This window comes from Corvus moneduloides, chromosome 5 (genome assembly GCF_009650955.1).
Source record: "Corvus moneduloides isolate bCorMon1 chromosome 5, bCorMon1.pri, whole genome shotgun sequence".
Classification (NCBI taxonomy): Eukaryota; Metazoa; Chordata; class Aves; order Passeriformes; family Corvidae; genus Corvus; species Corvus moneduloides.
Window position 1 is genome coordinate 16097549 of NC_045480.1, and position 11479 is coordinate 16109027.

At 43.2% G+C, this 11479-nt stretch overlaps 1 protein-coding gene across 7 annotated transcripts in view; it reads right to left on the reverse strand.

Annotated features, from left to right (window-relative positions):
* The window catches only part of LCORL (ligand dependent nuclear receptor corepressor like), an 83222-nt gene extending 80889 nt beyond the window's left edge, over positions 1–2333 (reverse strand). For 5 of the 7 annotated variants that reach the window (XM_032107979.1, XM_032107975.1, XM_032107980.1 and 2 more), the window contains exon 1: positions 2126–2333. In XM_032107979.1, the coding sequence (XP_031963870.1) occupies positions 2126–2273 (148 nt within the window). In that variant the 5' untranslated portion in view covers positions 2274–2333. Of the gene's footprint in view, positions 1–1066; positions 1230–2125 lie in introns of all 7 variants that reach the window. The other 2 variants (XM_032107976.1, XM_032107977.1) reach the window with 2 other exon arrangements.
* Between the last annotated feature and the right edge of the window lie 9146 nt (positions 2334–11479).

An 11479-nucleotide genomic window follows, 5' to 3' on the forward strand; every position in this document is an offset into this window, starting at 1 on the left:
TCTGATAAGGGCTGCTCAACAGGCATGCCAGGTAACAGTTCTTAACCGAGATAGCTCTTGACTAACTATTAAACCATAACCTATGTCCCTTCTCCTTAGAAGTTGCTAACAATTTCAGGGCTCCTTTCTAGTAACTGAATTTTACATCATGAACATACAAAGAAATCATACCCTAAACTTTTATTCCAAATAAGAGAAAGCTGAATGTGAAGCACCACCACAGTGCAATCAGTGTAAAATGTAAGTAATTATGTGACAGTTTTGCACTTCGCAATTCTCAGTGACAGGATCAGAGTGCAGTCCAGGGTCTCAGTCAGAGCTCCATTCACGGTGTAGTAGCCTTCTCTGCAGCTTTTGTAATACAGTTTTGCTATAACAGGCAAAAGTCCTTCATGAAAATGTTTAAGTCATGAACTATAATATTTCAGTCTCCGATAGCAACCCAAAAGGCAACTCTGAAGAAGTTCCCTTAACCCAGGAGATCTGCCCAGCAGAGGGCTCAACCTTTGGTATTTCTTTACACTCCTTCTCAGTGTGGGTTGTGCTGTGCAGTTTCCCAAACACATCTGGCAGTATGCAATGACCACCCGAATGTCCCTTCAGACTTTCAGGATTTTAGTTTAAATTTTTAAGTGAAATGCCATTAGATAAAAGGCAACCACAGAAAGTGACACTTGTGAGAGATATCCATTCTCAGATTTAACACCTTATCACAGCATCTATATCAATAAACTGGCTCTCCTATATATTCTAATTAAACTGCATTTCTATTAGAAGCATTATATAGGGCAGTAGTGTACAGAAATACATAAACACTGTTTTCTAAACAATACTATCACTTGGAGAGCTAAAAAGACAGTGCAAGCATACACAGGCATGTTAACATATACACAGGTGTTATAACAGGTGTTTACAGGTGTTATTGGGGCAACACAGCAAGATCAAGAAGCTTGTGCGTATGAAGCAGTCACCAGGTTACTGAAAATTGTAAAAAATCCACGAACTCGGACAGTGCTAATTGCCTGCAAATACAGGTATACCAGCTTGTTAGGTATTCACTTCTTACTTTGCTCTTGTCTCAAGTGCAGGCAGAAACACTGAATGAAGTGCTGCTCACCCTCCCAGCCACACTAGATGTGTTTCCCCGCTCAGCCATCAGGAAGGATCGGCACTGACTCTAACACGCTACTTGAAGATCAAGGATTCTATTTCCCCAAGAAGGGAAATGTCTGCTGAAACAATACAAACAAGCAGTTCCTGGCATCAGTGCTCACACCCCACCTCCCCAAACAAATAAACAAACAAACAAAAAACCCAACCGAAGCGCCCGCCGCCCCGAGGCGGCACACGTGCCGAATGCCAGCGCGTACAGGGACAGGGGCGGGGAGGGGAGGCTGCATTTGCCCGGGCAGAGCGCAGTGGGAGCAGCCCCGGTCCCGGGGCTCCTCCAGGCGGGAACGCCGCCGGTGCCCGCGCGCCCCCGCCAGCCGGACACGCGCGGGGAGTCACGTGACCCGGGGAACCTCCCGGCAGGAGAGCCACCGGGGCAGCCCCGGGGGCGGGGGGGGAGAGCTGCCGTCGCCATGACAACTTCCAGGGGGAGGGAAAACTTCAAATCCCAACCGTCAGTGCAGGAGCGGCTCCCTCTTAAAGGCGCACGCACACACAGACACACACACAGAGGCGGGCTCCCTTCCCCCCTCCGCCCCCCAGGCACTGGCGATGGAGGAGGAGAGGAGAGGAGGGGGGCAGCCACCGGCGCTCACCGCGCGAACGACGAGGAGCCGAGACAAAAGGACCCGAGCCGAGAAACGGTCTCGGTCGGCGGTGTCGGGAGGGACCCAGCGGCCCCAGGCGAAGCTGTAACACCCACCCTCTGCTGCCCGGAGGCGGCTAGGACCTTCGCTCTCCCCTACATACCCCGTCTCCGCTCCCGCCCTCCAAGAAAGCCGCTGGAGGTGCTCCTCCATCCCCGCTCCCCCTCTCCGCCCACCCGACAGACCCGGGCTCGGAGAGCCTCGCCCGCCCGGCTGCCCGTTCCCCTCTCAGACCACGCTCGCCGCCCCGTCCCCCGCCCCTCGGTGCCCCCGCTGCAGCCGGGACACGCCGCCGCCCCCTCTCTTACCCACACAGTGCATGAGCCGGTGCCGCCAGGAGTCGAGTTCTCGGCGGACTCCCCTGCGCTCCGCCGTGCAGCGGGGGCTCCGGCACTGGGAGGCGGCGGCAGGAGGAGCGGGAGCCGCGGCGGCCATTCCTTCTGTTCCCTTTTCCATCTGCCTCTGACCTCACGCCCGCTCATTTACATACGAGCGCGCGCTCCCCCGGCTCCTCTCCCTCCCCCCCACCCTCCTTTGCTTCGTCGAGCGCGCGCTCGCGCCCCCCCTTCCCCCCGCAGCATCCGGCGCGGGGAGCGCGCGCGCCGCCTGGCGGGGTGGCTGACGCGCGTCCCCGCTCCCTGCAGCGCCCCCGCCCCGCCGCCCGCCCTGCCCGAGCCCCGGTTCTCCCCCACAGACCGCGGGCCGGGCCGAGCACCGACAACCCTTCCCTGCCCGCCACTGCCCCGCTGCCCATCGATGTCCCCCGGCCTACAGCTCCCGCAGGGCAGCGCGCCACCTGCTCCGGCCCGGCCAGGGCAGGCGGCAGCAAGGCACGCCGGGAGCTGTAGTTCGTGCGGGAGGGGAGCGGCGCCGCCCCCGAGGTTTCTCCCCGGGTGGGCAGCGCGGCCGGCGCTGCTAGCAGCCGCGGTGCCTCACAGCGCCGCGCTCAGAGCACCTCAAAAACCGGCGCGGGTCTCTCCTTCATCCCACGGTCTGCCCTGGGCGCTGCTTGGAGCGGGGCTCCTGGCTCAGGTGCCCCCGCCACCTCTTCCAGCCCCTCGCCCACACCTATCCCCTGGCTGCCGCCAGCCCGCTCCCTCTCCACCCCTGCCACCACCGCACGGACGCGGCTGTCACACAGCGGTGTGCCTTCCGAACCAGCTCGCCACATTCACTCCCTAGGGAGATTTTCAAAGTTCTCTGAACTACTGCCCAGTTCACCAGGCTGTTTTCAGCGGCTTTGCTTTCAGTCCAGTTTTTATGGGGGTGTACAGCCGGGCAGGGAGGTTTGCTGGGGACTGGCGTCACTCAGCATTATCTCCCACCACCCCTTTGGAAAAGACTAGCGTGGAAACTAGGAGCCAAATCAGTTTAGTTCAGTATCTGGGAGCACGCCTGAGAAGGCTTACTATCAAGCTACAAACTGAAGTCGAATTAAGGTAACTGCAAGAAAGTTAACACACACACGTCAGATTGGATTACTTGGAGCACTTGACAACCACTTGGATGGGCGGTTGTGCTGCTCTGCACAGTCACCCTCGTGTTGTGCCTCCAGCACAAGATACGTATCCCTCCGCACGAGTCTAATGTGACAATCGCTACCCATGCCTTGCAAGAGTGCAATTAGCAGTCTTTAATTCCCCAGACAGAAAAATCAAGATCTTGCAATTTTCTCAGATCCTGGTGCATCTTTGAGTGACTCCTCCTCCCCCTGGCTCCCCTTCTCATAGCAGTCTATGTAAGCAGTGTTACTTCAGCAAGAAATTACATTTTCTGTGTTTATTTGAAGGTTGTGATAGAAAACAGGATTTAATAAGGCCATAGAAAAGACAAGGCACCATTGCTTCTCCCCGTACTCCCCTATATGGGTTGAAGGAACAAGGCTGGAAAGAACCAAATCACTCAATCTATACCAAATTTTCTTCTTGTTCTAGACACGAGCAGAGTTAAAAGCAGCAATACTGTGTCAAAACTGCACAAGAGCTTCAAGTTTGAACAATGAAGGGGAAGTAGCTCCCCACACATTCATCCCTCTACCTATCTGTGTAGACTATCAGAAGAAACGCTGTGTGGGAGTGGAGCCCTTACCACCTTTCAGTGGAGCATTTCAGAATGGCAAGACTGGAAGTGCAGGTGAAAAGGCAGCCTGTTGCTTCCTCTAACTTTTCATCATGGCAGCCAGCAATAAATAAGCAGCAACTTACCAGTCTCCTTCTTCGCCTCAGATCTGTTGCAAGTACCTTGGGTCTCATACTGGCCTTCCAAACAGGAACAAAAATTTTCAGTCTTGCCTCAAAGAAATGGCAAAACCCAAGGTAACTCAGAGAAGAGAAAATCCACACAAACTAAAATGTAACTTTATTTGGATAATGCATCAGTTTCAAACTAATAGTACCCCTCCTGTAAAAAATTTTTTTTTGCTGTAAGACTGGTTAAAAAATATCTGTCATGCATTGGTTTCTAATGCAAACCTTACCTGGTGGATATTTCCTTCTGAACTTCATAAATATGTTCTTTATTTATGGGTGAAGAAAACATTCAGGAATTGCTTGTGGAGGACAGCCCTGAAGATCAGTTCTGCTTCCACTGGAACAAACAAAACTTGGGGAACAGATGGCAGATCACTTTTTTTTTTGTAAAACAATTTCATAAAAATAAACTTTGTCACTTCTGTAAAACAGCTAATTGAGCTTAATGCATGAATGGTGTTTAACTGAATCCCTGAGCTTGTGTGACATGAATCAGTTTTACAGGCACTCAAATGTCCCCCATCTGAGGAGTTTTATTTTGAGGTTTCTATGATTAAATAAAGAGTAGGGAAGCAACTACACCCCCTCTCTCATTTTGCAAAATTAACATAATATTTGTTACAGTTTCAAGGTCTCTCCTGTTTGAGAGACTTCTCCAGGCATGAAAGAAAAACGTAACAAAACTAAAAAGCTTGGTGGGCAGATTTTAGACAGAAGGAGGAGAAAAGGAGAACGAAAGCATTTCCAACTGAATTTTTATAGTTGCCTAGGTTTTGAACTCTTAGTCCTTCTGAAAATACTGCCTAGCAATCAGATATGCTGTAGAGACTAGTTTTCCACCACTCCCTCCCTTGGAGATGTTTTATTTTTCCGAACAAAACTGAACCAGGTAAGCCAAGGATCCTGCTTCATCAAACCTTCAGGGATGTTATTTTTACATTAACGGTACTGGTTTTTCTTCTCTATGAAAATGAGTTTCCAGCCAAGAGATTACTTCTTATGTGTATTTGTACTTCATTTTATAGAAACATTTCCAGTTTTCTGGACAAGGGTTGGATCAAAATTCCAAGGCTGATTGAGGGCAGAAGCTGGAGCAGTGAGGGATAATTTCAATTTAGTTAATTTTAGCTGCCTCTCCTAGCTAATTTTTATGGGATCAGAGTGCCAGTTACTTAGAAATGGCTCTGGAGACAAAGTCCAGTACAATTTTTCTGAAGCGACAGGAATTATTACTGCTGTTCTTCCTGTATGTTTAATTTCCTATTTATTTGGGGGTAAAGAGAAGTTAAAATAGTCACAGATGCTTACAGTTTGGTACCACAACCCCATCAAAATCTGACATTTTGAATTAATTTTTTTAACACATTGGGGAGATTTAACTATCTTACTGAAACATTGCAAAATTGTTCATCACCAAAACCTCTTTGTAATTAATCCCCAAAGGTGAAATTCACTCCTGTACAGACAGCTTTGCATGGCTCTTTGTCACATGAGTACTGCTTTATGGAAACTGAGGGCAATGATGAAGTGTAATTAAAACAGTCGAACAGTCAAAACCTTGTATCAAGCCTTCTGCAGATGCAATCTGCAGGTGAATACATCCTTCAGTGGTGAGCTCCTCTCTCTCATGAATGCAATTTGTAAACCTTGAAATTGTCAGTGTCTTGGTAAAACAGAAGGGGTTAAATGGTGAATTGTGTGATAGCTTTATTAATGAATATTGCAGATAATAATTGATACTTGAAAGATACACTGCAACAGAAAATAGAAGGGTGGAAATAATGACACTAGAGGATATTTCATCATAAACACTGACGTGGTCATTTAGATACAGAATCTGATAAACTGAGTAAGGGTTATTTAGTAAGTAGTGGGAATACTAGTTTGCACTTACAAACACAGACAGCAGATATGTCCACTATTCCAAGTTTGATGTACAACCTATTCTTTTTCCTTCAGCAGAGGCAGCTGGACCAGCAGCAGTAGAGGAGTGCAGCAAGAATGCTGTGAGAGAGGGGCCAGCCCATTAGCTATCACTTCCCTGACTGTGGTGGCAAGCAGCACAGCCCAGGTAAAAATATTACCCTTAAGCTAGTAGTTTAGATTTTGAATTTTCATAACAACCTCAATCAGTGCAAAGATACACAAAAATATGTTCATAATCCCGATGTTGCTGATATCTGGGTTAGGGGCCCTGTGAGCCTTGAAAGTTAAACCCCAAACATTTCTTTGCATTTTCATCAGTTCTAAATGAAAATGAAGGGACATTAAGGGAAAATGAAAGATCAAACTCTAATAGGAACAATTGGAAAATTTCCATTTCATACACAAGTGAAAGAATGAGCTTTTTAACAGAGCAGAAAAGTCAGGCAATTTCAGGTCTCCTCATTGGTTTTGGATCACCAGGAAGAAGTACAATTTGTAAGCATTCCAGGTTTAGAACTTTTCTATCTCTGTGCTCATATAAAATTCAAAATAGTTTAGAAATGGTGATGGGTGGAGAGACTATAATTTAATATCAAGTATCTTACAGATGAAGAAAGAAATGATCTGTTTACACCTGAAATTTCAGGGTACGTAGAATATTGTGAGTTGGAAGGGATCCATATGGATCATTGAGTACAGCTCCTGGCCTTGCACAGGAAAGCCCCCAAAATCACATCACACATATCGGGTATATCTTGGGCTATATAATTAGTGTTTGGTGACTGTGTATTTCAGTAGAATATACAATTAAAAATACTGCTGGTCTCCTAATTACAGGGTCTGCTTTTGTGATTCTCATTGGCATTAGTTGATTCCACTGCCCGCATTTCTGCTCCTGCTATTGACCTAATTCTAAGTACATGAAACATGATTATTTCAGACAGATGACCATTTTTTACAAACATCTTTGTCCTTTGTATAGGAAGTTAAAAAATGGAAATATGATTCTGGTGTTCTAGCAGTAGTGCTGTTAAATCTGTGAGCATCTAACTAGGTGAAATAAAGTTTGTATCTGAGTGGATGCGCTCTTATCACATCATCTAATTAGCTTAGTGAAAAGCAGGCAGGCTTTCAAGAATACCAATATTCTTCATGTCCTGTCTACTTATATCAGCTACTATAGTTAAATAGAGATGTCACTTCCATATATCAAACTAGCCTTGTTTGTAGCAAGCAAGCATTATAATGAAACTCTACAGTAAATGTTTATAAAATAGATGCACTTGGTTTTATGTGGGTAACTAAAACATGAATAGAGCTCTCAGCTTATACCATTTGAGAATATACAATGAAATTTTCATGGGTTATTTTCAGGTCTTTGTTTACTGTTACTCTTTAGAGACTAAGGATCTGAGGCCAAAGGGCCAAAGGGCCACGGTCGCATCACATGCATGTTCTGCTACACAAGAGCACACATGTATGAAGGCTGCATTGTATTTAGACAAATCCTTAGAGCTAGAAGAACGATCACACAACTTTTATGGTGAGCCGAGCACACTTGATCGTAGTAAAATCATGTTACTTTATCAAATTGTTCCTCAAAGCAGAGCTGTTTCAGTAAGGTAGAAAAAAATGGTACTTTAAACAACACAGGCTTATAAGGTGAAATAAAATATTAATATGCAGCCATATGAAAGACTCAATGATGTGTTATAAAAACCAAGTAGAACAGAAACTTTTGTTCAGTACTAATTCAAAACATTTATCATTCTCAAAGTGTTCTTATGAAGATGGTATATCTTGTTTCAGTAGTAGTCTGGCAGAAATAGGTGTGTTAGTGAAAGCAGTCAGCTTGAAATGCCAAAAAGTAACAAATTACTATAGATTAGACTTCTGTTTTAATATGTCATTATTCGACTATTAAAATTAAATTTGGAGGGAAGGTAAAATCCGATATATACTCCTAAGTGATGTCTCTATAGCACTATCTATCAAATATGGCTGTTTTTCCTTTCATTTAAACTGTTATCCTATGTTCCACACAGCCGAGTAATGTCACTCACTCTCTCTAAAGTTTCCCATGTGGCCATGTAATTTAAGTATGCCATCAGTAGAGCAACTCGGCAGCTGAAAATATACTGCTATTAAATCCAGAGAGAATAGATCACTAATTGCAGCTTAATATTAGAGATGGACATGAAATACTGAGCCAGCCGTCAGAGAATGCACTGGTAATCCAAACTTGTGTTATAATTGAAAAGACATAGAACTGTTTATGTCTTTTTGAATAACTTTTAAAATTACAGTAGCTAAGAACTTGCTAGAGCTAAGTAAGACAATGACTGCTACTTCTGTTGCAGACTACAGCTTAATTATTATTTAAGCTAAGGGAGAAGTTTTTTCCCCCAAACCTACCCCTCTGTATGAAATGTCCCCTTGAGTAGGTTTCCCTGTATGAAAGTTGTATCAACAGAGCATGTGACAAGATACAGCATGTGTGGAGCATCACAGGAGGTTGTTCCTTCTTCCTGAAGGATTGCAATCTAAATGGAAAGGGACAGTATCACATAAGCAACACCCAGTTCTCAAGCTGGCTTCTCCAAGAGAGCCATTAGCCAGGAAGCAGAGCATAGGGTATCGCCTCCTAGGTCTCTAGCATCTCCGCAGGAGTGGATGTGTGTGTGAATTGGTGAGGAGGAAGGTGTATTCCTGTAACAGGTTTTTGGGTTTACTGCAGAAAGCCATGTTTTGGAGTCCTTTGCACGTCTTTCCAGTTGCAGTTTCCAGAATAGGCTGCAATTTATAACCAACCTAAGCAGAACCCACTATGGGTGGTAGTCACTTGGGTAAAGCAGTTTATTTTCTGTAACATCACTTGCAGAATTTTTGCCTCTTGAAGTAGAAATATTCATGGATTGATTTAGAATAACTATTTTTATTACATCTTTAGGCTTCATCTTATCAATTTTATGTATAACATTTCTTTTAGCAGAATTGCATGTGGTTTAGGTTATGTTCTGAATCCCCCACCGATCTCCCCTTTCCCTGTTTTTCTACCAATTCCATAACTTCATTTTCAAGCTAAACTTCCTGAATTGAAAAAAAGTAGAAGAAAAAGAAAAGAAGGAATATTGTGTATGAAATTCACTATCCTTTCAGCAAAACAGAGAGAGAGTAATATGATTTCTCAGACCCAAAATAAGTTGAAAAAAAAGGACCTGGTTATTACGAAAATGCAACTCTTTCAGTAGCTAGATCAGTGTTGTGGGGTTTAGTTTGCTGTGACTTTAGATTTCTTCACATAACTGCATTCTTGAAATATTTGGGTTTTTGTCTGCTGGTTCTCAATAAGTATCTTTTCACATGGTTATAATCAATCTCAGTAGTGCTGCAAAAGTACTGAAAATAACATTTGTATTTTGTAAAGGCAGTAAATTCAACATAACCAAGATGTTCTCTTATTTTCCCTTTTTTCATACTGAGATTTTAAAATCAAACTTGGAATGTTTTTTTTTTTTTGTCGTTGTTCATGTTATTTCTCAAGTAGTTTATTTTAAACTTTATTATTTTCTTACATTTACCATTTTCACATTGATTTTTAAAGACTGTTTTTGTATTAGGCTAGTTCAAAGAAAGTAACAGAACTAGTATAGACTCGTATTAAGTATTCCTTTTAAGGACTACATTAAGTATTCCCCTCAGCTAAAAAAAAATGAAGTCACAGTAGGCTGAATATGGCAAACTGAACAGTTCCTCATTGGATTCCTGCTGAGAAAAATAAACAGCAGAGATGATCTACTGCAGATCATCATGAGAAAAAGCATGATATTGCTGTTGTCCTTTCCCGTAATTTGATCATACTTGAAAAAGCCTTTTTAATTTCAAGTATTCATGGGTTGAGATACAAAGAGAAGTAGTCCTTTCCTTTTCTATCTTACACAAGGCAACTTCCCCTAAAAAAACAAACATTTTGAGGGTTTCGTCCTTTTCCTCCTCTTGTTTAAAATTTAAGCGTTTAATTTCCCACCGTTTGCCATGAAGGATGTTTGCACAGCTAGATATCTATATTCCATGGCAATACCTCCCCACAGTGCAGGACAAGTTGGCTGAGAAGCTGGTGTGCAGCACGTCAGAGCAATGCTGGGATCCCTCTCCCTCAGGTATGGGCCCAGTGCCACAGTGATTCAGATCTATTCCTTTTCCATCCATTCTCTCTAGTCTATTGCATTCCCTTTTGCATTTTTTCTTGCCTTTCTGCTTAGGGTTGAATCAAGGTATGTTTTCAACCTTTTCTGCACTATAATGTTTGCAGTTTCTTTCAAAGGAAAGCCAAGAGGCTCCTATCTTCTGGTTTTAAACAGAATTTGTAATGCAAGTGTTACAGCTGATGATGTTTTGTTCTTTAAGGTAGAAACTCTATCCTAACTGTAGTGTTTTACTATTAAAAATGAAAAATTAACCACTTAAATGTTACACAAACATTTTTACAAGATGAGGCTGTACCATCACTTCATCAGATTTGGCTGACAAGGTTTCATAGTGAGTACTTTTCATACCCTTGTAATAAGCCCTCCCTATTTAGTTTATTTCTCATATTCTTAGCCTTTTATGCGTTCTCACAATCAGCTTTTCCTCAGCATTTATCAAACAGGTGTTGCTTCCTTAATATAGATTCTAGTGATATTCAACTACTCCATCAGACTGGAGGATCAAAGGAAGTGCTCGGAATGTCTTAAGCCAACAGCATTTGTTGCTGATGGTTTAAGTGGTCTCTAGTCCTTTATTATTGTATCTACAGGTCTATGAAACTAGAATAGATTTAGCAAAAAAATCATTGTAGGAATTGCATAAGCTTTTAAAATCCAAAGCAATTTTGATCTTGAATTCTGTGCTCAGTGGAGGGATAACAGTAACAAGTTTCCTCCCTCCGTGCAGTTACAAAATGTTTCTTAAATTCAACAAAACGTGCTAATTCTCATCTTGCTGTTTCTTATCTCTGCAGAACTAAATACAATCACAGCATTCTGAGGTTTGGGTTTTTTTCCTAGGACACACACACTCTGGTTATTTTCAGCTTCACAAAGCATTTGGTTAGAACTGCCATACTTTCTCTTGTTAAAGATATCTAAGAGGACTGTGATTAATGTTTAAAGAGCTCCATGTGTACCCAATTATGAAACCAATTAATTCAGTCAAAGACTAGATTAAATGCCATCTGTGGCCTGATTGTTTCTTAAATTTGAGTACTTCTGATCAAAGTTGTCATAAACAGTCTTACACAGCATGTGACAAATCAATGTCATCCAAGGATGTCTTGATACGAAGAGAGTTCATCATTAAGTGTTTAATATTATTACACAACTTCTATCACCACTCTTTACGGCATATATTATTTGGGATGCATTTTGTTTCACTAGAAGTGAAACCTTGGAGTTTGCTAATAAAGTAATGCCGCTGTTACTTATACAATAGATAATACAAGAACCA